Source organism: Mobula hypostoma, chromosome 3 (assembly GCF_963921235.1).
Source record: "Mobula hypostoma chromosome 3, sMobHyp1.1, whole genome shotgun sequence".
Classification (NCBI taxonomy): domain Eukaryota; kingdom Metazoa; phylum Chordata; class Chondrichthyes; order Myliobatiformes; family Myliobatidae; genus Mobula; species Mobula hypostoma.
This window is the reverse complement of record NC_086099.1, coordinates 63,415,464-63,441,498: the sequence shown is the minus strand read 5'-3', so window position 1 is coordinate 63,441,498 and position 26,035 is coordinate 63,415,464. Positions and strand designations below refer to the sequence as shown.

The 26,035-nt window shown below is 42.3% G+C and overlaps 1 protein-coding gene across 9 annotated transcripts in view; it reads right to left on the bottom strand.

Annotated features, from left to right (window-relative positions):
- The window catches only part of corin (corin, serine peptidase), a 192,973-nt gene that overhangs the window by 27,484 nt on the left and 139,454 nt on the right, over positions 1-26,035 (bottom strand). For 8 of the 9 annotated variants that reach the window (XM_063043192.1, XM_063043193.1, XM_063043200.1 and 5 more), the window contains 4 exons: positions 24,287-24,490; positions 21,661-21,771; positions 11,643-11,772; positions 3,691-3,813 (listed from right to left, as the gene is read on the bottom strand). In XM_063043192.1, the coding sequence (XP_062899262.1) occupies positions 3,691-3,813; positions 11,643-11,772; positions 21,661-21,771; positions 24,287-24,490 (568 nt within the window). The remainder of the gene's footprint in view (positions 1-3,690; positions 3,814-11,642; positions 11,773-21,660; positions 21,772-24,286; positions 24,491-26,035) is intronic. The other variant, XM_063043195.1, reaches the window with a different exon arrangement.

Genomic DNA, 26,035 nt, shown 5'->3' with positions numbered 1-26,035 from the left:
ATGGGATTTCGTCCTGGCTGAAGTAGCTAGACCTCTGCTCAGTGCAGATTTCCTGTGTGCCCAAGAACTGTTAGTTGTGAATGTCAAGGGCTTTGGGTCATTACCCTGCTCCCCCAGTAAGTTCCCCACAACAACTCTGTCAAGCGCATGCATCTAAGCATGTGAGTTCATTCAACTGCTAGGCGAATTCCCAAACCTCGCCAAGCCCACGTTCTCCACTACAGTCACAATTCTTGGAGTTGCGCACAACATTCCCACAATTGGCCCACCAGTCCATGCCCGTACGTGTAGACTGGATCCAGAAAAGCTGGCAACCGTGAAGGCTGAGTTTGCCAACATGGAAAGACTCGGAAATGTACGTCAGTTGAATAGCCCCTGGGCTTTACCCCTACATTTGGTCCATAAGTGTTATGGTGATTATCAATGCTTTAACGAGGTCACAACCCCCAATCATTACCCAGTCTCACACATTCAAGGCTTTTTGGTACGTTTAGCCAGAAAGTTAATTTTTTCCAAAGTTGATCTAGTTAGGGGCTACCATCAGGTGCCTGTGTGCTTGGAGGACATTCCCAAAACAGCTACGATAACCCTATTTGACCTTTTTGAGTTTCTGCGCATGCTGCTTAGACTTTAAAACGCAGCATAGACTTTCCAGTGGCTGATGGACTCTGTATTAAAATACTTAGATTTTCTTTTTCTTTACCTGGATGATATATGTCGCAAGAGCATCCAAATCTGAACACTTATCTCATCTCCACTTAAGCCGAGATGGGTTGCATACCAACCCTGTCCCATGCCAGCTTGAGTTGTCAACCATTGACTTTCTCAGCTATCACATCTCCTCAGAAGGTGTGAAACCCCTCCCATTGAAAGTAGTCACCATTATGATTTCCCACCACCCCACACTACAGGGGTTTTTAGGTATGGTAAATTTCTAAGACCACTTAATCCCGTGAACTGCGGAACATATGCTCCTCCTGTATAGTGCACTTAAAGGCAATACTCCAAATTAAGTGCTTGACTGGTCAGCAGACATGCCAAGGCATTTGATAATACCAAACAAGCTCTCTCTAACGTGACTCTATCGGCCCATCCACTCCCCAATTCACGATAGCCATTACTACTCATACCTCAGACTGTGCTGTGGGTGCTGTGCGTGAACAGTTGGTCGGAGGCATGTGGTCCTTTTCCCTCCTCCCACGGTTTCATGCACCTCCTTGCTATGGTGGACCATAACACCAGGTAGCCAGAGGTCATCCCTCTAGCATCGACAACAGCCGCAAACGAGGCTCGGCCATTCATCAGCACCGGGGTTGGCACCTTATCTGATATTTCCTCTGACCACAGTCCCCAATTCATATCAAACCTCTGGGCTGCGATGGCCCAGAACGTCAGCGTTTGGCTACACCACACCACAGTGTATCACCAGCAGTCCAATGGCTTATACAAGTGGTTTCACCACTCCTTAAAGGCTGCTCTGAGGGCTTCCCTGTCCGATGAGTGTTGGCATGATCATCTCCCATGGGTCCTGCTGGGGCTCAGAACTACTCTAAAAGAGGACCTGCAGTTGTCTGTGGCTGAGCTGGTAGCTGTTATGAGTGCCAGGAGATTTCACTCCCCTTGCCACAACCGCCTGGTCAGCCTCTCAACTGTATTCCACCTTCCTCAGCAAATTCAATTCCTTTTCACCTATTCCTACCTCCCTTCACGGTCACGGTGTACAACATTCTAGGGTTTCTGCTGGCCTACGTTCCACCTCGCTTATTTTTGTCCACTGTGACGCACACCAACATCCCCTTAGGCCAGGCCCCCTTACGAGGGCCCGTTCCGCATATTGAGATGTGGAGAAAAGAGTTTTGTCATAGATAGCAGTGGTAAACCTGAATGTATTTTGGTAGATCGCCTTAAACCGTCCCACCGAGATTTGGAGTATTCCCGCAACCACGCCCCTGGCATCACAACATGACCATAAGCCTGGCAACACACCTCTGGATGAGCCAGAAGCACCTGCGGTACCTCCACCCATGGAACACAAGCCAAGCGGCTCGTCCGAGCTCCAGGCAGGCTCACGATGCTGGTTTTAGTGAACCTTGGGGGGTGGTGGGGTGGGTCTGTGTAGGGTAACGTAATTGTGAGAAATAAGCACCAAGTTGGGGTTTTGCTTTAAGATGCTGGTCTGATGTGATGACGTGGTTATGGAAGGATTTTTAGTGCCTTTTCATGTTTAGGATTTGGAGTTCAATAAAATGTTACAGGATTCATTAAGCGTAAAATGCCTCACTTCGTTGTATTTACGAAAACCTACAATATTAAATAGAGAAAATCCTCTGGCATGTAAAGATGGTTCTGGCAGACTTGATTAATGAAATGAATAGACCTCAACAGCCTTGAATACAGATCAGTAGAACACAGAGGGGTGCCGAAAGCTTATCAAGGCACTGAAGGTGACACATTCGACTGAGAGCTTTGACTGTCCTCTGTGCAGTTTTTCATTTCTGAAAATATTCCCAGAATGGTTTCTTCTGCAGCTCTTTTTAAGAAAAATAGAATCAATGATGAACAAACAAAAAGGTAAGAGAGAAAAGAAGCAGAACAGAATCTCTGGTCAAAGATGGTGCATGCAATCAATGTTGACATATCAAATAACAAGTGGCAAGAGTAAACAAAAAGCAAATTACTGGAGCTGCTGGAGATTTAAAGGTAAGTCACCACCCACAGAGGATGGAGTTAACATTATTCCAGCAAGTAAAATGGAGGGATATGGACATGGTGTAGGTGGGAGGGATTCGTGTTGGGGTGCTTTTGATTTGCTTTTTTAGCAGTTCAGCACGACATTGTGGGCAGAATGGCCTGTTCTTGTGTTGTACTATTCTATGTTCTAGTCCCTGTTTTTATTCAAATTTTCAACATCAACAGTAGCATTCTGCTTTTGACTTTTGCCTGGGAATCATTTCTGTATTCTAGAGGAAGAAGCAAGGATGCTGGTTCCTTGTCAATGATTAGATATGATCAGTAGGTGGCACTAATGCATCTGAAAGGAAACAATTACACTATTCAGAAATGTTTGAGGAACTGACCCTTTAAGCATGAAAATGCGCCTGATATTTTCAGCATACGCGAATTTAGAGCTTTCAATCCATTGTGCTAATGCAAATACTGATCTTTTTAGTGAAATGGATTAATGTCTTTTCTGAAACTACAGACATGTTGCCCTTCAGACCAAAGCAACAGGCATTTGTGAGCTAACATCTCCCAGCTCTGAATTTTACCTCAACATCCAGTGACATGTCTAAGGCCAGTATATGTGGGCATTGGGTGATATCAAACCCTAGAGATAATATCACAGGCTGATATGATCTCCTTGCAAACTTTCTCACTGACTGGGACATAAAATAGCAGTCAGTCAGTGTGAGGGGGGAATAGAATAACTCTGGCTTGATTTATGACTTTCCTATTCCCACTGGCTGTGGGTGGGGCTAACATTGTCAGTAAAGATTCCTTCCTGGGCAACAACAGAATTTTCTGGGAAATTGAAATTAAAGAAAGGAAGTGAGCTTCATTCTACTCAAGAATGTCTGTTCTGTGTATTGAAACAAATCGTTGAACAACTGCATTTTGCTTAAAGATACAGTATTTGCCAACTTGTGCTGTTACCCACCAAAATCCCACAAATTATTTTATAGCTCTTACCCGGTAACTAACAGGGCTTGTAAAGTGGATGTATTTTTACTCCTCCAATCAGGACTTAAACGTAACCACCTTCTCCATTGCACATGGTCGTGCTCCACCACTCTGCGAGTCACTGCAGGGCCTCTGTCAACAGATCACATGAGCTGTTACAATAAGAGAAACAAATACAATCAAACGAGCAACGATAAGAGGCTTAGATAGAGTGGATAGCCAGTGCCTTTTTCCCAGGGCAGTAATGGCTAATGTGACAGGGCATAATTTTAAGGTGATGCAGGAAAGCATAGGGGCGATGTCAGAGTATGGTAAGTGTTTGAGCCTGTGTTATGCTTAAACTAGGGTTGCAAAGGATTGGGATCAGGAGTGCCAGAACAACTAGGGGAGAGGCTGTGGAGACAGACGTTGTTAAGACCTCAGACAAAGACAGAAATCAAAAGGTTGAGCACTGTGTGACTGATGTCCTCAGCTGCATACTATTTCAATGCAAGAGGTATCGAAGGAAAGGCGGATGAGCTCAGGACATGGATCATCACCTGGAATTATATTTTAGCCATTAGTGAGACTTTGTTGCAGGAGGGGCAGGACTGGCAGCTCAATATTTCGGGATTCCTTTATATTAAACGTGACAGAGCGGAAGGGATTAAAGGAAGAGGGATAACTTTACCAGTCAGGGAAAATGTCACGGCAGTGCTTCATCAGGACAGACTGGAGAACTTAACTAATGAGAGTGGAACTGAGAAATAAGAGAAGTATGACCATGTTAATGGGGCTATATTACAGGTGAACTAAAAGTCAGAGGGATTTTGAGGAACAAATTTTTAGAACGATTGGAGACTCTTCCAAGAAACACAAGGTTGTTATAGTAAGTGATTTTAACTTTCCACATATTACTTGGGAGTACCATACTGGGTTGATACATTAACCATATATGGACTGATTACGGATTGTCAGCATGGCTTCATGTGTGGTAGGTCATGTCTAAACAATCCTATAGAGTTTTTTTGAGGAAATTAGCAGGAAAATGGATGAAAGCAAGGCAGTGGACTTCAGTACACAGATGTTGGCAAGACATTTGACAAGATCCCATGTGGGTGGTTGGTCAAGAAGGTTCAGTCACTCGGCATTCAAGATGAGGTAGGAAATTGGATAAGATATTGGCTTTGTCGGAGAAGCCAGAGAGCGGTAGTGGAGGGTTGCCTCTCTGACTGGAGGCCTGTGACTAGTGCTGTGCTGCAGGGATTATTGCTGGGTCTTTTGTTGTTTGTCATCTGTATCAATGATCTGGATGATAATGTGGTTAATTGGATCAGCAAATTTGCAGATGACATCAAGAGTGGGGTTGTATCGGACAATGAGGATGACTTGCAGCGGGATCTGAACCAACTGGGAAAATGGGCTGAAAAATGGCAGCTGGAATGTAATACAGTCAAGTGAGAGGTGTCACTCTTAGGGAAGATCAACCAGGGTAGGTCTTACACAGTGAGCATTAGGGCACTGAGGAATGCAGGATGACAAAGGGATCTGGGAATACATGCCCATCATTCATTGAAAATGGCGTCAAAGGTAGATAGAGTCATAAAGAAAGCTTTTGACACATTGGCCTTTGCCAATGAAAGTACTGAGTATAGGAGATGGGATGCTATGTTGAAGTTGTATAGGACATTGGTGAAACCTAATCTGGAGTATTGTCTGCAGTTTTGGTCACCTACCTACAGGAAAGATGTAAATAAGGTCAAAAGACTACAGAGAAAATTTACAAGGATGTTGCTGGGTCTGGAGGACCTCGGTTATAAGGAAAGACTGAATAGATTAGGACTTTGCTCCTTACAATGTAGAAGATTGAGAGTTGATTTGATAGATGTATACAAAATAACATTGGTATAAATAGGATAAATGAAAGCAGGAATTTTCCACTGTGGTTTGGTGGGAATACAACCAGAGTTCATGGGTTAAGGGTGAATGGGGAAAAGTTTAGTGGAAACGTGAGGGGAAACTTCCTCACTCAGAGAGTCAAGAGAGTGTGAAAGCAGCTGCCAGCACAAGTGGTGCATGCGAGATCAGTTTCAAAGTTTAAGTGAAGTTTGGATAGGTACATGAATGGTAAGGGTATGGAGGGCTATGAGCTCAGTGAGGGTCAGTGGGAGTTGGGAGTTGGAATGGTTTCAGCATGGGCTAGATGGGCTGAAGGGCCTGTTTCTGTGCTGTACTTCTCTATGACTCTATGTTCTATGTTCGAACAGAGCAGCAAACCGTAACTCATTTTAATAAACTACTTTATGACTCTTAAGCCAAACAGAAATCATTGCAAAGTGAAGGAAGGATTAAAGAGGTTCTACAGCCCTGACTTCCTTCTATTTTTTAAATCAAGCATGCCAATTTTACCAGGCAATCAATCAACATACTGTAATAAGTTACAAAAGAGGGTGTTCTTTTTAATGGATACTTGCTAGTCAGTGGCATTTAGAAATAGTGGCAGGAAAGTCATAATGCATATAACAAACACTTCAAATGGCTATTTAGTGCCTTTTTTTTAAATGATTACCCTTCTATTGTTTGTGTTTACACTGGAAGAATATTCCTTGTAACCTCAGGAGGCAAAAATTCATCCCTGTGCATAATCATTACCATTTCTATAGCTGTTCCTTGCTTTGTCTCCATGAATTGTAACTATTGTGATTGTAAGGTGATTACCGGGTACATCTTAATTATTGAAAGAACTGATTTTTGTCTTGTACTGTTCTGGAAACATTGGTCCATTTTGATGAAAGCAGATCTAAGGAAAATGCCTTCTTCATTATCTCCCATCAAACTGTTTTATTTGGTGCAAGTGGAGGATGCCAATTTCTCAAAGATGCAACCGGCAGATCTTTACAGGTTTGTTCAGAAGTGTAAAGGAGCAAGAGTGACTATTTGGATAAGATCTCAACTTCATATGATGAATTATATGTTAGTGCATGTCATGTGTATCCCAGCCACAGTCTTGCAATAATTGATACATCTGGCGTGGTAACAGAAAGATTCCTATTTTAAGAATAGCACACACAAAATGCTGGAGAAACTCAGCAGGTCAAACAGTATCTTTGGAGAGGAATAAAGAGTCCTGGTGAAGTGTCTCGGCCTGAAATATTGGTTTTTTATTCCTCTCCATTGATGCTGTCTCACCCGCTCATTTCCTCTAGCATTTTGTGTGTGTTCCTCTGATTTCCATTTCAGCAGAACCTCTTGTGTTTAAGATCACTACTTTCCCCAGCTTTAGGTAATGAAGTCCTTGAGCACTGTCTGACAGCTGGAGCAAACTACAGTGAAAGGGTACAATGGGCTGCAAATACCATGGAAATGCCAAGAAGCATCCTCTGGGCCATGGGGAGGGATAGGGACTTATCAGTAAAAGAGAGCTTTCAAACCACAGTGCCTATCCAGAATGCACGAAGATTCCTTCTTAGTTTTTCAAGAACGAGAAAAGTTCACCAAAGACTCTGGCAAATTTCTAAGATTGTGTGGTTGCATCATGATCTGGTGTGGAACCTCCAGTGCACAAGATCACGAGAGATCCTGTAGAGGGGTGTAGACACATCGGGTTCCACCACGGCACAGCCCTCCCCATCAACAAGGACATCTGCAAGAAGCAATGTCTCAGGAAGGCAGCATCCTTCATTAAAAACTGTCATCAGGCAGAATATACCCTCTCTGTGTTCCCACTGCTGGGGAGGAGGTACAGGAGCATAAAACAATCACTATTTTAATAACAGCTTCTTCCCTCCATCAAACGACTTCTGTGCAATTCATAAACACTATCCCTTTATTTGTCTTTTGTACTCTTTATATATTTTCTAACTTCTAGTAATTTTTTAAAAATTTCTTGCACTGTACTGCTGCTGCAAAACAACAAAATTCATCACATATCTCAGTGATAATAAACATGATTCTGACTTAGAACTCTAATGGCACTGTTGTAATGAAACGATCTACCTGAATGGCGTGCACAGAAGCTTTACACTGCGCCTTGGTACCTGTGACAGTAAGAAACTAATTCTAATTTCAAATAATGAAAGCCTCTGAAAACAAACTACCTGAACACATTACTAAGTATCAACTGGATTTCAAAAGTTGAGATGACATTTATAAAACTTTTAGCAATTGTATGTTTGGGGTTATTTTAGATAGAACAGTGGTGAAGCACTCGGTAGTTAGATCTCTGGTTACCCATACTAATATTACACAAGCAGCACAATGGCATTTAACTAGTTTCAACCTTGTTGCTGGTAAAGAACAGTTTGAAACAATGTTTGTTGGTGGTGCAGCTCCTCCATTGACCCTACCAAATGTTGGTTTGGCCAAACTACAATCAAAATAGTTTGTGACAATGACTCACTGGCTTAGACAACTGTGGATGAGAGATAATATGTTTCAAGTGGCTCTTTACAGAGATCACAAAACTTCTGCTAATGGTCTGCGCCTCTTCCTATAGATGCTGCTTGGCCTGCTGCGTTCACCAGCAATTTTGATGTATGTTGCTTGAAGTTCCAGCATCTGCAGAATTCCTGTTGTTTGCTAATGGTTTTAGCTATGTTTAGTAGATCTTATTGTAGTCAAATGAACCTTTGCTGCCTCTCACAAGATCTCAGTTTGTCGAAGGGCAGAGGGTGACACTGGCACGGTGAATACTGTTGTCAGGTTTCTTATTATCCCTGAATTCAGTCACAGTTCAGAGAACAGATTAGACTGACAGGAGATTGCAGACGCTGTAACATGAACTCCTCCTCTCCCCCTACCCCAGCTCCATCTGCCCATCATCCCCCCTCTTCACCTGGCTCCACATATCACGTACCAAGCCCTGCCTCGCCCTCTCTCTCACCCCTGTACCACCCATCTTCTCTCCATTACCTCAGTCCTGATGTAGGATCTTTTGGCACGAAATATTGACTATCCCTCTGCATCCACAGTTCCTCCAACAGTTTAGTTCCAATCACACAGAGTGCTGAGTCTTTCCTGAATCAATTGTTGTTTAGGGTGGAGTTTGTCCAAATTGCTACTTATGAAGTTTGGTATTTTTTAAATTCACATCACTATGGCAGTATATCTGGGTGAACATGGTCCTGTCCTTTCCAGTTACTCATGGCTCACTTTCACCATCAGGAAAGTGGAGGACCATCAACTTGCCTGGATGAAAGCCCAACCAACCTCCTCAAGAACCTCCAAACCATCCCCCACAGTTCAGACCTATGTTTGGCATCCCATCTATTAGCCTAAACATTCAGAGTTCAAAGGAAATGTATTAACGAAGTATGTGTATGCCACCTTATACTACTCTGAGATTCTTTGTCTTACAGGTGTTCCCCATAGAACAAATAAATACAGTAGAATCAATGAAAAACTACGCACAAACACTGACAACCAATTAGAATTAATTTATTAGAATTAGCTCATTACTAGTATGTGCAGAAGACGACAAACTGCAAATACAAAAATAAAGATAGATAGACAGATAAAGTGAACATGAGTTGTAGTGTCCTTGAAAGTGAGTCCACTAGGATGGCGGACCACTTGTTTTCCTGACTATAATTTGTACCACCTTCAAAAAGTTACTTTCCAAATTTTTTTTTATAACTTTCATGGAAGTACATGTGTTCTACTGCCCAGAGGACAAGGATAATAAGCATATTTATTTACTTATTGAGATACAGCACAGGAAAAGTCCTTCTGGCCCTGTTGACTGTGCAGCCCAACATTCCCTGAGTTAACCCCAGCCTAACCATGAGACAATATACAACGACCAATTTACCTACTAACTGGTGCATCTTTGGTCTGTGGGAGGAAACTGGAGCACCCAGGGAAAACTCATGCATTCCATGAGGAGGACATATAGATGGCATCATTATTGAACTCCAACGCCCCAAGCTGTAATAACATTGCATTAACTGCTATGTCACCATGGCACCCAATGGGAACACCTTTACCTGCAAGTTCCCATCCAAAGAACACACCAACACAAAACTGAAATATATCACTGCTCCTTTAAATTTGCTGGTCAAAATTCCATAATTCTCTATCTAACTCTAAGGTGGGAATACCTTAGCAACACAGAAACTTCAAATGGTCAAGAATGCATTCACCACCACCTTCTGCTGGACAATTAGTAATGGCTAATAAATTCATGCCCAACCAAATTCATCTGACTTCCAGGTAAAATTAAAGGACACTCTTCTCAGTAATACATCTGATTAGTTTGACCACTGCAATCCTAGGGTAGTAAGGCAGTTACGTACACAATAATGCAGTTGCTTAGAAAACTTTATTAAACTACAACACAGCAAACTTCGGCTGCTTTCAAGGTGGAGATGAGGTATCAGATGCACACACTTCCAAAAGTAACAGAAAAGAAATAATGTCCGGTACATTCAGCTTGAATTCTAGAAACAATCTAAGAAGTTGCATTGCCCATATGAATCTTTTTGTTAAAACCATTTACAGGTTGTCTATAAAACTTAGGTGCCTGCCCATAACTCCTTCAAAATATTTTCACTGTTTGCAAATCCATCATAAATTGCAAGGCAATCTTTTTACAGCTAAATAATGCCCTTGGGAAGCTGCTGTGGCAAAGCATGGTGCTGAAAGTCAAATTTAAAGCCAGAGCTCAGTTTACACTTGCATCCCAAGGTATTCTCTCTCTACTGCTTCATGAGGTGTTTTCACTTCTACTTTCAACACGATTAATCAGCATTTCATATTCGCAGAAAGACTGCAGAAAATTTAAACTCACATGAAGAAAGAGGAACAACAAAACAAACTCTCAATGAGATGTGGCGAGAAGTATGCCTTCAGCTTTTCAGTACTTCTTTTGTCCTCATCAACAACAATAATGAGACAGAGTACAGAGAGGAAGTGGAGCAGCTGGTGGATTGATGTGAGAACAACTTGAGTCTAAATGTGGAGAAGACCAAAGAAATCATTGTAGTCTTCAGGAAGATGCAGCTAAACTATCCCCTCTGCGATTACATTGCTCCTCGGTAAGGAGAGCTAAGTATGGTAAGATTCCTGGTCCCTCAGTATCACCTGCCTGAACAAGGCGGCGGATTGAGGCAACTGAGGCTCCGCCTCTGCGCCCCCACCCCCCCCCCACCACCATCCTGACCTCACTTTATAGGAGCACCATTGAGAGCATCCTGACAAGTTTGCGTATGCAGCACTCCATATAAATGACCCTGATGGACGTTAGGGAGACCCCTATGATCATCTCAGCCTTTGCAGAGACTTCCAGTCTGATGCTCAGCCGTTCTGGTATGGGAGCAACCGAGCATTGGACCGGAAGACTCCGCAAAGGAGTGTGAGAATGGCTGAGATGATCACGAGGGTCTCCCTACCATCCACTGGGAACATTTATACGGAATGCTGCACACACAGTGCACTTAGTTTTATGAAGCATCCAGCATTCTCTTTGACTTTCTACCATCAGGCAGATGTACTTTGATGCATAGAGACCAGAATGGTAAGGCTGGGAAACAGTTTCTTCCCTCGGGTTTCTGAACTCCCTGCTGCATCGCATTCAAAGCGTCCCTGGTTAATCTGTTCTGTACATTATAATATTTAATTTATGCACTTTAGTTTGTTTATTTCTGTGTAATCAATCTGTAGATTTTATCTTCCTTTCATAAGTTATTGTGTGTTATGTGTACTATGGTGTTTTACACCCTGGTTCAGAGAAAGATTGTCTCGTTTGATGATATACATGTGAAATATAGTGAAATGACAATAAACTTGACTTGACTTTATATGTCATTTTACTCCCACAGTGAGGTTAAATGTTGACACAATGAAATAAAAAGAGTACTCACTACATGCGTCAACGGGTCGTGGCTAAGTAGGCCAACTCACTGCAGATGTACTACAAACGTAGTTGAGTGTTGGAAAGTGCTCCTTAGGCAAGAATGTACAGTACTACACACTACTGATCTTACCCTAAACCAAGCTGATTGCAAGCCAGCTGGCTGAGCTCCTCGTGCCAATCATCAGCACAAATATAATAGTCAGATGTCGACCTGTGTACTATAAGCTGAGCAAAGGAATCCGCACCACTTGACAGCGACACTGTAAACAAACAACAGAAAGTAATTTTGTTGTGGAATGGATCAGTAGAGAAGGAAGGCCACTCGGCCCAACACGTATTTGCTGACACTCTGAAACATACTAGCTGAAAGGCCATTTCTGGACTGAAAGCTATTAGTAAATTGGATTCCATCACCCTTTCAGCAAGTCCAAACCCCAACCTTATTCTAAATTATGAAATTAATTTTCAACTTTTTTTTGCCGAGTTTATAAGATATCTCTTCGGATTACTGACCATGCGCCACAATCTATCCTCATTCATCAAAAACCTTTTAAAATTTAAATACCTCTGCTAAAACACCCTTTCTGAAAAAAATATCCTCAGACTACTGTGTTTTACATTTATTTAAAATCACAGACTTTCTGGATTTTTTTTTTGCAATGACAACACTAATAATGTTTCTTCTTTTCTCTCTTGGGATCTTGACCAGCATTAAACTCACAGCTCAAAATCAGCAGGTCTGTTGTTCTCAGCATACGATCCTGGAGTTATAGACAGTAACAGAAACTCTGACTGAATTTTCCCCATACCACCACAGTTGCTGGCATTAACCATCTCAGTGTGGCTAAACTCACGTAACTAATCTGTTATATATGGGCAAGTTTCACCTAAAGAATAAAATTTTGCAGATGAAGCATCAAGATGGAAGCTTCCCATTCATGTTTAAAAAAAAGCTTATCCAGATACGAATATTTCACCGCAACCAAGTTCAGTTTAACATTCCAATTTTGAGCCTTGCAACAATGATTTCCTTTGGGATACATAAAGTTGTACCTTATCTTAACTAAAAATTAAAATTATATATTTTATATAATATACAGATATTATAGGGTGGCAGGGTGGAAATACGTCTTTATCAAAGAAGGTGTAAAGCGCTCCTTCCCTCCACTAGCCTGCAGATCACCCTTGGGCAAGGTGTAGCACTTGCTTGGCCCCTGATCAGGGTCACGTGAAGCTATGGGAGCAAGTGGTGGAAGGTCATATGAGCAGCTGGTGCATATAGCAGGTCCTGGTTACGTAACCACAGATGCCGGGCCGACAATATCTGAAGAGTATTGATAATGGCTGGGGTCACCTGTCATGTAAAAACACTGTCCAGAAGGCAGCAATAGCAAACCACTTCTGTAGAAACATTTGCCAAGAACAACCACGGTCATGAGACCATGATCACCTACGTCAAATGGCACAGCACATAATGACGATGATGATGATAAATATTATATATTTATATATTATAAAATTAAAGGGCCAATAGGCTGTCCTGGTCCAACCACATAGATGTCATAGCCTAGAAGCTCACAATGCCTCTACTTTGGGATATCCCCACTAACCCCTTACCAATTTATATCAATACCCTACAGAAAGCATCCTTTTAGGATGTATAATGGTTTGGTATGGCAACTGCCCTACATGTGACCACAAGAAATTAAAGAGAGTCATGGACATTGCTCAGCAATTCATGAAAACCAGCCTCCCCTCTATAGACTCGGTCTGCATTTCTCACTGCCTCGGTAAAGCAACCAGCAAAATCAAATCCCACCACAGACATTCTCTCTTCCATCAGGCAGAAGATACAAAGTCTGAAAGCACATACCACCGGGCTCAAGGACAACTTCTACCCACTGTTATAAGACTATTAAACAGTTTTCTAGTATGTTATGCAACACACATAAAAGTTGCTGGTGAACACAGCAGGCCAAGTAGCATCTATAGGAAGAGGTACAGTCGACGTTTCGGGCCGAGACCTGACGAAAGGTCTCAGCCCGAAACATCGACTGTATCTCTTCCTATAGATGCTGCCTGGCCTGTTGTGTTCACCAGCAATTTTTATGTGTGTTGCTTGTGTGACAACAGACCAAGTTATCAGAAGATTGATGCCGATAAGAGAGATAAGAGAGAGACAAATGGGGGAAATATTCAAAATGCAAATCAGAGAGAGACGAGAGAGATTAACGAAAAGAGACACAGTTCCGAGTATTGCTTAGACCGGTTGCTTTGAACCTGAACTGTTTGAAGTTTGATGGACAGGCGATACCCCAGCAGGGGGATAAAAGGAACAGGTTCGCTAAGACAAGCGACACACCACGACACCACGAGATACAAGACCCTGGAAGTGCTTTGTGCCCCTCCCCACAAGTTGGTGGGAGTTTTGGAGGTCTGATCGCGGATCTGACCATAGGCGCACAGGGTGAAAAGGTACAATCGGCGGGAACCTGGTGTGTGCGTCCGCCCTTGCCTGGGTGCCAGGTTCACCGCAGAAGAACGATCATATCCGGAACAGAGGGGTCACAGTCGGTGACCTCAGAAGACATTACAAAGGGCTCGCCCAAAAGCTAACTGCGAGGAATATCAAAGGTCTGTTTGAATCTGATTTGAATATCATCATTCGCTCTCTCTCTCTCTCTCTCTCTCCCCCCCCCGAACGGCACAACAGCGATTACTGCGAACTGAACTACACTGAACTGAACTCTGTCTCACTTGAGACTGATCATTTTACCCCTAGACTGTGATAGAGCTTGATTGATCCTATTATCCTAGTTCTGTGTACATGTGTGTTTTATCATTACTAACCTGTTGCATTTATATCCTTATGTTTAGAGTACTGTGTTACTTATTTCTTTAATAAAACTTTCTTAGTTCCAGTAATCCAGACTCCAACTAAGTGGTCCATTTCTGCTGGTTTGGCAACCCAGTTACAGGGTACGTAACACTTGAAATTCCAGCATCTTTCATTCCTCGTGTTTGCGCTCTTGCATGTTATGTTTGACTCTTGGACCTCACAATCTATATCATTATGATCTTCCCTTCCCTCACCACCACTCAGCAATCCTATCTCACAGACCCCACCATCAGCTCTTGAGTCCTCGGACCATCCACCTTCCTCCCACCCCACCTTCGTCTCTCCTCAGACATTACCACCCACTTCTTCTACCCCCCGACCGATCCCAACTCTCTTACATGCCAGATCTTCACAATTGTTTCCAAACTTCCCCTCGCTGAGGCAGAATGTTCTGTGCTCAGTAAAGTCTTCACCTTTGAGATCTGCGCCCGGCCTGACGCCAAGCTCTTTTTTTGTCACCTCCGTCTCTGTGCCTACTTCTTTGGCAAGGACTCGCCTACCTGCAATGATGACCCATTCTCCCACCTTTAACCCTCCTCCTCTTCTTGAACACACTGCTCTGGATCTTTTTATTGCTAACTGCCAAGGAGACATCGAAAGTCCTGACTTAGTCTCTCCACACTAATCCCAACCTCACCATCAAACCGGCAGATAAGGGAGGTGCTATATTAGTTTGGCGGACTGGCTTCTACCTTGCTGAGGCCTGACAGCAATTCTCAGATTTACCCCTTGAACAGGACCCCACTAAGGAGCATCAGACCATTGTCTCCGCCACCATCATCGACCTCATCAACTCTGGAGATCCCCTATCCACTGCCAACAAATTCATAGTTCTTTTACCCCACACCTCCCAGTTCTATCTCCTACCCAAGATCCACAAATCCAACCGTCCAGATAGACTGCTCCTGCCCCACAGAATTCGTGTCTGCATACCTTGACTCTGTTTTATCCCCCTTGGTTCAATCCCTTCCTATCGACATCTGAGACACTTCACACACGCTCTCAATCTCTTCAATGACTTCAAGTTCCCTGGCCCTGATCCCATCATTTTCACTAGGGATATCCAGTCCCTATACACTTCTATCTCGCACCAGGAGGGCCTTAAAGCTCTCCACTTCTTTCTGGACAACAGACCCAACCAGTTCCCCTTCACCACCACTCTCTTCTGTCTGCTGGAACTGATCCTTATCATCAGCAATTTCTCCTTTGGCTCCTCCCACTTCCTTCAAACTCACGGAGTAGCTATGGGTCCCAGCTATGTCTGCCTTTTTGTCAGCTATGTGGAACAATTCATGTTCCAAGTCTAAGCCGGCATCGCTCCCCAACTCTTCCTACACTGCAATGATGACTGCATTGGTGCGGTTTCTTGCACCCATGCTGAGCTCGTCATTCCATCCTGCCCTCAAACTTACTTGGCCCATTTCTGACACCTTTCTCCTCTTTCTTGACCTCTCTGTCTCCACTCTGGAAATCTATCTACTGATAAATTTTATAAACCCACGAACTCTCACAGCTATCTGGACCATACCTCTTCCTACCCTGTCACTTGTAAAAATGCAATTCCCTTTTCTCAGTTCCTCCGTCTCCACTGCATCTGACCTCAGGATGAGGCTTTTCAATCCAGAGCAACTGAGGTGTCCTTTCTTCAGAGAAAGTTGCCTCCCTCCCTCCACCATCAACATTGCCCTCACCCACATCTTTTCCATTTCTGCCCTCGACCCAAACACCCATCACCACACCAGGGATAGGGTTCCTCTTGTCCTCACCTACCACCCCACCAGCCTCCACATGACTTTTTGTAAGTTCCGCCATCCCACTACCGAGCACATCTTTCCTTACTCCCTAACTTTCTGCTTTCCATGGGGATTGCTCCTTACAGAACTCCCTTATCCACTTGTCCCTCCCCTCTGATATCCCTCCGGGCACTTATTCTTGTAAACAGAACAAGTGTCATATCTTCCCCTATAACCTCCTCTCTCACAACTATTCAGGGCCCCAAACAGTCCTTCCAGTTGAGGCAACACTTCCCTGTGAGTCTGTATCCGGTGCTCCTGCTGTGACCTCCTGTATATTGGTGAGATCCAATGTAGGTTGGAAGACTGCTTCATCAAACACTTTCACTCCATCTGCCATGAAAAGCTACATTTCCCGGTGGCCACCCATTTTAATTCTATTTCCCATTCCCATTCTGACATGTCAGTCCATGGCCTCCTCTGCCAGGATGAGGCCACACTCAGGTTGAAGGAGCAACACCTTATATTCCATCTGGGTAGACTCCAACGTGATGGCATGAATATTGATTTCTCAAACTTCTGGTAACTGCCCCCACCCCCCCTTCACCAAACCCCATTCCTATTTCCCTCTCTCACCTTATCTACTTACCTGCTCATCACCTTCCTCTGGTGCTCTCCCCTTTCCCTTTCTTCCCCAGTCGTCTGTCTTCTCCAATCTGATTCCCCCTTCTCCAGCCCTTTATCTCTTTCATCAATGAACTTCCAAGCTTTTTACTTCACCCCTCCCCCTCTCCAGGTTTCAGCTATAACCTGCCACATTGTACCTCCTCCTCCCCCCCCCCACCTTCTTACCCTCACTCCTCCCCTTTCATTCCAGTCCTGATGAAGGGTCTATAGATGCTGCCTGGCCTGCTGAGTTCCTCCAGCATTTTGTGTCTGTTGCTTTGGAATTCCAGCATCCACAGATTTTCTCGTGTTTGTGATCTTGCTACTTATTGTTTATCTGCACTGTAGCTGTTACACTTTATGCTGCATTGTTATTGGCATACCTTGCTCTGTGCACAATGATCTGATCTGTATGAGCAGCAGACAACAGAAAGGTTAATGGTGTTGTGGATAGTGTAGAACGTTGTTGTAGACAACGGGACAATTATAGGATTCTTAGCAGTGTGGAGGAATAGAGTGACCTTGGGTTTAATGTCAATAAGTCAATCAAAGTTGTAGTGCAAGTCGATAGAGTGGTTAAGAACACATATGGTATATTGGCCTTCATTAGTCAGGTGCATCGAGTCCTGGAGCCACGAGGTAATGTTACAACTCTATAAAACAGAGATCAAGATGGTGCTGATGACACATGGCGATGTTTTGCGGCCTGCTCACAAAACTTCTAGATATACCTCTTCAGAACTCCCATTGCTGCAATCTGCAACCCGTATTTTCCCTTTAAGTAACGTAGTTTTAAACCAACTTAGTGAACTAGTGATATGTCCTGAAGGACTCAGCAGACTCAGCTCTCAGGAGCAGCAGCTTTAAGTGGATTAAGGTACATCACCCTGGCTGGAAGAGAGGAAGGAGGACTAAAATGGCAGGGTATAAAGCTTCCTCTAAGTATCACATTGGCAAATGTTCAATCTCTGAGGAACAAGATTGAGGAGCCCAAGGCAAAATTGCTGAATCGGAGGGAAATGAAGAATAGTGACATTCTCTGCTTTACAAAGACATGGCTCACCTCAGACACGCCGTATTCAGAGATCAGACTCAATGAATTCTCGATCTGCTGGATGAAGTGGGCTGCTGATTCAAAGAAGGAAAAAGGTCGGGGTCTGTGTTTATACGATAAATTATTTGTGATGTTCAGGCATGGCTGTCTTGTTGCACTCATGTTCCCCCATTCCGGAACATCTAGTAATTAAATGCCTTCCGTTCTACTTACTGAGGGTTCTTCTCCATAAACCTGACCACAGTTTACGAACTACCAAAGGTCAATATTAAACAAACACTTGAGGTATTGAGTGTCAAGAATAGCAAACAAAAAATCCTGACACCTTTCAAATCATTGCCGGGGACATCAGTCAAGCTTGCTTGAAGAACTCTCTGCCCGATAATCATCAATGCATCCCCTGCAGCACCAGGGGACACAACACACTCAACCACTGCTATACTGCCATAGGAAATGCCTAACATCCCATCCCTAGACTGTATTTTGAGAAATCTGATCATTTAGTTGTCCCCATCCCATCTGCATAAAGGCAGAGTCTAAAGAGCAAGGCTCCAGAAGTAAGGATAATGAAGAGGTGGTCACGGAGGCAATGGAGTGGCTACGGGATTCCTTCAAGTCAGTGAACTGGGCCGTTTAAGGACTCATCAGAGGATCTGAACAAATACATCACATTTGTCACGGACTTTATAAAGCCAGTCATATTTAAGTGTGTCTCCATAAAATCATTTAGTTTCTTTCCAAACCAGAAGCCTTTGATGAACCAAGAGATCTGAAATCTGCTGAGGGCCAGATCAATGAAGTTCAAGTCTGTCATCCAAGTAAAGCACAAGAGATCCAGGCATAAATGGCAGAAAGCCATCTCACATGTGTAGTGACAATCACAACCAAACTGGAATTACAGAAGGATCTAGACAGCTCTGGAAGGGCTTGAATGCTACCACCTCATATAAAGTAAAAGCAAAGGATGATATCACAACAAGGATTAGCTCCCAGATTAGCTTAATGCCACCTGCTCGCTTCGACAAACAGAAAATGGAGGGACCTTCACAAATTCCCACAGCCACCAAAGACCCTGTGGTTTCAGTCTCTGAAGCTGATGTGAGAGCATCCTTCAGAAGGGTGAGCCCATGGAAAGTCAGACGGGCTACCTGGTCAAGTACTGAAGACCTGAGCTGATCAACTGGCTGGAGTGTTCAGTGAGAACGTTAACCTCTTGCTTTGACAGTCTGAGGTACCCACCTGCTTCAAGCAGGCTTCAATTATACTGATGCCCAAGGAGAATGTGGTAATCTGCCTCAGTGACTATTGTCCAGAAGCACTTACGTCCTCAGTGATGAAGTGCTTTGAAAAGTTGGTGATGAAACATGTCAACTCCTGCCTGAGAAGCAACTTGGATCTCTTCTAATTTGCCTACTGGCACAACAGGTCCACAGCAGATGCCATTTCATTGGCTCTTCACTCAACCCTGGAACATCTGGACGGTGAAAATGCATACATCAGGATGCTCTTAATTGACTGCAGCTCAGCATTTAGTACTATCAGCCCCTCAAAACTAATCAAAAAGCTCCAAGACCTTGGCCTCACCTTGTACAACTGGATCCTTGATTTTCTCTCTTGCAGATTCCAGTCAGTTTGGATTGGCAACAACATCTCCTCCACAATCTCCATCAGCACAGGCACACCACAAACCTGTATGTTTAGACCTTACTCTACTCACTTTATACTTATGACTGTGAGGCTAAAGACAGCTGAAATACCCTATTTAAATCTGCTGATATTGCCATTGTCATTGGCCGAACCAAAGGTAATGAGGAATCAGTGTAGAAGAGGGAGACTGAAAATCTGGCCGAATGGTGCTACAGCACCAACCTCTGTCCCAATGTCATTAAATCCAAGGAGCTGATTATTGACAACAGAGGAGGTCCATAAGCCAGTCCTCATCAGGGCATCAGAGGCAGAGAAAGTCAGCAACTTTAAATTCCTTGGAGTTGTCTTTTCAGAGGATCTGTCCTGGGTCCAGCACGTTTGTCATTACAAAAAAAAAAAGAGCACGTCAGTGCCTCTACTTTATTAGAAGTTTACAAAGATTTGGCATGTTATCTAAAACTTTGACAAAAGTCCATAGATGTACAGTGCAGAGTACACTGACTGGCTGCATCATGGCCTGGTATGGAAACACCAATGTCCATTCGTGGAAAAGCCTACAAAAAGTAGTGGCTATGGCCCAGTCCATCATGGGTAAAGCCCTCCCCAACATTGAGCACATCTACAAGGAGCGCTGTCCCAGGAAAGCAGCATCCATCAGAGGACCCCCACCAGGTAGGCCATGCTCTCTTCTCACCGCTGCCATCAGGAAAGAGGTTCTGGAGCCTCAGGGCCCACATCCACCAAGTTCTGGAAAGCTATTAGCCCTCAACCATTAAGCTCTTGAACCAGAGGAGATAACTTCACTCACTGCACTCTTCCCACAACCTATGAATTCAGTTTCAAGGAATTTCATCTCATGTTCTTGATATTTATTGTTTATTTATTATTATTATTATTGTTGTATTTGCACAGTTTATTGTCTTTTGCACATTGGTTATTTACCTGTCTTGTTGTGTGTGGTGTTTCATTGATTCTATTGTATTCCTTTGTATTTACAAAAAAATGACTCTCAAAGAGGTATATAGTGACATTTATGTACTTTGCTAATAAATTGACTTTGAAGTTTGAACTCTGGTTAAACCACACTTGAAATATGTTCAGTTTTGGATAGCTTGTTATAAGAAAGATGTGGTAGTTAAAGAGAGGATGCAGAGGAGATTTACCAGGATGCTGCCTAACTATCTTATAAGGAAAGGTTGAGCGAGTTACAGCTTTTCTCTTTGCAGCAAAGGAGTATGGGAGGCGATTTGATAGACGTTCATCAGATAATATGAAGCATTGACAGATTGGACAGCCAACACCTTTTTCCCAGGGTGGAAATAGCTGATACATGAGGACTTAATTTTAAGATGATTGGAAGTATAGGGAGGATGTTAAAGGACTTTTTTTTTAACAGAGAGTGTGCTGTGTGTATGGAACAATGTCAGAAGTGATGGCAGAGCCAGATACATAAGGGACTCTAACATTAGCACATGGATGAAAGAAAAATGGAAGGTTATGCAGGAAGGAAGCATTCTTGGAGTATGTTAAAAAGTTGGCACGACATCATGGACCAAATAAGCTGCACTGTGATGTAACATTCAATATTCAACTGTATGTTCTATATCAACAATATGCAGGATAAGCTTTTCAATGTGCCTTGGTACAAGTGATAGTAATAAACCAATACCAATATATTGAGAATAATTAAAACCTATTAATTGGATAAATTCCTAGCTATAAGATTGCTCTTCAGACAAATGTTATATATTGTTTGCACAGAATACCAACTTCACTGCAGCAAGCAATACTTGTTGACCAGAGTGGTTACAAGAATGTCTTTGATCTACTGATCAGAAGTGGAACTGCTAACAATATTTTTCTCCCCAGGACATCTTAACTATGAAACTTCAGTAATTGGTGCTACTATTTGCTAACACTAGGTTAACAAATATTAGCACAAATGAATCAAGGAACTGAACCCTTAGCAATTTAACCCAAAGTTCAATAATTATTTGGAATTTAGATCATTAAGAATGGGTTGGAAACCTGAGAAAACCTGCAGATGCTGGAAATCCAAAGAGAATTAATTCCTTTGAAAAATGGATCAGACTTCTTTTGAGTGAAAGTTGCAGTCTCAATCAGCCAGAGGTTACAGTGCAAAACTCACCACAGTTCCATTCATCGGAGCCATCACGACAATCCATTCTCCCATCACACCAAAGGTGACGGGACACACAGGCATAATTATTGCAGACCATCTCATCATCTGCACAGGAAGCTGGAAAAAGAATTGGCAGTAACTATGTCAACATTCAGTGTTATGAACATTGTACAATGTCCAGTCTAATGTTATGGCCCCACAAAACCTTCAAAAGCACATTACAAGAAAATCATTTTAGACTAAGAGAAAAAATATCAATTGGACAAATGAAAAGGGTAACGGGCTATTATGATCACAGAACCGAATGACAGTTATACACTGGTTGTAATCTTTCAAAAACCTTGGACTTTTAAGAGGTACTGTGGAATTGGAAAGCTACTAATATGATACTTTTATTCAAAATGAGAAAGAGGCAAAAAGCAAGTAACTATTGGCTGATTAATCTGACTTCCACTACGGGCAGCCACTTGATTTATGGAAGAGGCGCAGGGTGTCAAACTGCATCACCTATATCAGAAAACGTAATCTGAAAAAAAAACTCAAGTTCTGTGAGGGCAGATTTTTATTACATATCTCAAATCTTTTGGCAGTGATTTGTGAATTCCACACAGGCAAATTACCCAAACTACTGTAATACAGGTTGCCTGAATTGATTTAAAAAAACATTAGAATCTATTATTTAAGAGGTAAACAGAGAAGATTAGGAAAATCCCATTCTAATCAAGTATGTAGTATTAGCACTGGTTCATGAAGGGGAAATTATGGCTGACAAATTTATTTGAGTTCTTTGACGAGGAGAAGTCAGATCAAACAGAGGAGAACTAGTAGATGGACTACATTTGAATTTTCAAAAGGCATTTGACAAGGTGCCACACAAAAGATAAGACGTGTAAAAGGATTTCAACAGAGAAGTCCTCAAGGCATGGGGGGTTTATGTTATGTGGATCACTAACTAGTAGGAAGCAGTGAGTCGGGATGAGGGGATCATTTTCATTTTAGCAACCCACAAAGCGCAGCCAGTCGATAGTGTTGTGTCATCAGCACCAGACTCTGGGTTCGAATCTGGCCGGCTCCTTGCACACTTTCCATCGGCCTCAGTAAAACAGATAAATGCAAAGGAGACGGCAAAAAAAAAAGCCAGCCGATGCGCCACAAGACATGGAAATGAACAAGTCACAAATCAATAGGGCACTACAGGAATCAACGCTACAAATGCAGTTATTTACTATGCAAACAACTTAAGAGGAAGAGGTGGTTTGTAGTGTAGCCAAATTTTCATGTGATGTTAATATAGGTGGGAAGGTAAATGAGGGAGGTAATTGGGACTATTGATAGGTTTAGATAACAATATTTGAAACTGTTCAATCTAAAAGAAAGAATAAACAAGCTGATTATTATTTAAAAGCAGAAAGACTGCAGAAAGCTACAACACCTAAGAATGTGGGGCAGGTGGTAGTCCTTGTGCATGCAACACTTACCTCGTTATCAAGTGCAGATGCTAATTGGGAAGGCAAATCAAGTTTTTTTATATTTCCAAGCAGTTGATCTACATTGTAACTGTACAATACACTTCTGAGGCCAAATCTAGAATGCTATAAATAATGTTGATCCCTTTATTTAAGGAATGATATATTTTTATTGGAGGAAGTTCAAAGATAAGTTTGGATGAAAAATAACAAACCGCTAGAGGAACTCAGCAGTTAGAGCAGCATTTATTAAGAAAAAGGAACTGTTGACATTTTGGTCAAGACCTTGTACCAATCTTGATGCAGGGTCTCAAACTGAAATGTTTACAATTCCTTTCATCTCCTAGGTCTTGCTCAACTCAGTGAATTTCTTCAGAAATTTCTTTTCTGTGCCAGATTTCTGCATGTTACTGCACATCTCTTTTTCACCAGGATGATTCTGGCCATGGAATCGTTCTCTCATGAGGAAAGGTTGAAGAGGCTAGGTCCATTAAAGAGTTGGACAAGGTAACTGCTGAAAGGACTGCAAGTTCCCCTAATGGGACAATCTATGTTCAGAGGGTTAATTTCAGATGAATATGAGAAAAAAAATCTTCTCACAAAGGTCTGTGAATCTTTGGATGTCCTAGTCCCATAAATTTTTAATCAATAAAGGGTTCAAGGGCTATGGGGAGTGAGTAGTAAAGAGTATTTGAGGAAATGTGCAACAGCCATTATCTTATTGAATGGCAGAGAGACTCAAGAAAACAAAGAGTCTAATCCCACTCCTCTTTCTTTAAGATTTAAAGTTTATATTGACTATATTATAGGCAAATTTGAAATAACAAGGCACGTACTGGAGAAGAGCAGATGCTGCACACTGTTTAACGAATTATGAAAATCTATTTGCTCCTGGAAGGGGGTTTAGTCACATTTCTACATGTCTGAAAACTGATGTTTTCAAACTTAGCAGTGATTCAGTCCAAAAAGATTGCACCCACATTTATAAAATGAAGCCCTCTGACTTTATTTCCCCAGAATGTGACATGGATTTCCCAGATTCCACTTATGTTTGTGAAGAACCCAGATTAATATGCCATGGCATTGATAGAAAGGAAGCAAAATGTAAGATACTGGTATGCAGCATTGTAGTAAAAATTTAAGTTAATCAACTTGGAGTGAATTACCTCCAGACTTTTTAAAGATGACATGCTCTAGAGCAAAACTAATCAATTTATCGATAGAAGAAAAAATACATAAAGACAGTGACGAATTACAGCAATTCTTTTCATCTGCTCTGTCAGCGCAGTCCTGGAAACCATCACATCTCATTGCATGCTCGATACAGATCTTCTCAGTGGGACATTCCCACAGGTTTCTCTCACTACAACCTGAGAACAAAGGAAAAGTAAAGCAGTCCCAAGGAGAAGTGAATTAATTTTCTGTGAAGTCTGATATTCAATGGACAGAAGTAGCAAACAAATCTGTTAATTTATAGTGACTTCCAGGTTAACATCAGAGAGTAAACATTAACTTATCATTTAAAAATGTATATTAAGGTTTGTTGTCTGTGGCCATATAATTCTGAGATCAATCTTTCTGCCCTGACCTGACAGTTTACCTAAACCCATCAGTCAAAAAAAACGAGTCTGAAATGTGGGTGTATCTTCAATTTTTACTCTAAGTGAGGTGTGCACGTATCACATGGTGCTGTGATGACATGTGTAATTAACATATTTTTACATATAACCCATCATGAATTATTTAAACAAACAGGAAAGTTTAATCAACCAATATTATTATAAAATATTATTGAAATATTAAATACAGAGGGTGGTCCATATATGGAACAAGCTGCCAGAGACAGTGTTTGAGGCAAGTATAAAAATAACATTTGAAAGACATTTAAACACGTACATGGATAGGAAAGTTTGAGAGGGTCAGGGGCCAAATGCAGGCAAGTGGGATTGACGTAGATGGGCAACTTGATCAGCATGGGCAAGTTAGGCCAAAGGCAGACAAGAGAAAATCTGCAGATGCTGGAAATCCAAGCAATACACACAAAAAGCTGGAGAACTCATCTATAGACAAGAGTAAACAGGGTCTCAGCCCGAAACATTGACTGTTCATTCTTGGGTCCAAAGGGCCCGTTTCTGAGCCTGATTATGTTTCTATGATTCTATACCATTGTGTCCAGCTTCAGTCTCTTCATGTTCAGTTTTCAGACAGGTCACAGGTCTAGAGTAAGGTCTTTAGAGATATGAGATATTTGGGCTCCAGTCAAGTCCAGAGTAAGGGCTTTACTTCTGGCTCTCAGTCATTTTAATTATCAATACACTAAAATATTAGGACTAAAACACTTTAGAGAGGTGACCACGATCTCTACTATAATATAGAAAATATACCTGGGCCTGTACAAGGGCAAATCTGAAAGAGGTGCCGGGAGATGCTTTTCCCACAAGAATCACTTGCGTAATTGTTACCAATTTGCTGGATTCCTGCAAACCACTGCTGGACGTGTTTCCAGCTTGACTGGAATGCAGTTTATAAACTGAATAGAACAATCAGTGCCTGAGTAACTTACTGAATCAGTTTCAACCAGTTATATGGCTGAGGGACCACCAATCCACCCCCTCCCCCTTCATCACCCCTCAATCTCTCACTCAAAGCAGATTTCATTCACCTTTCCGCCACTACAGAAGTGTCATGTGATTTTAAATAGGTTGCACAACGTATATACATTGAATACAAGCTGATCCAGCTCTGTGAGACGGTCCAAGACACCAGAGGGTTACCTATCTGCCATTGTTTGTGTGTTTGCTTGTTATAAATGGAATTGTGATTGGTGCTGGAATATGCTGCATAACAGTGCAAAACCGTGGAGTCTAATCAATTCAACTTGTTTCTAAAACTGACTGCTTTGTGCGTCACAGCCC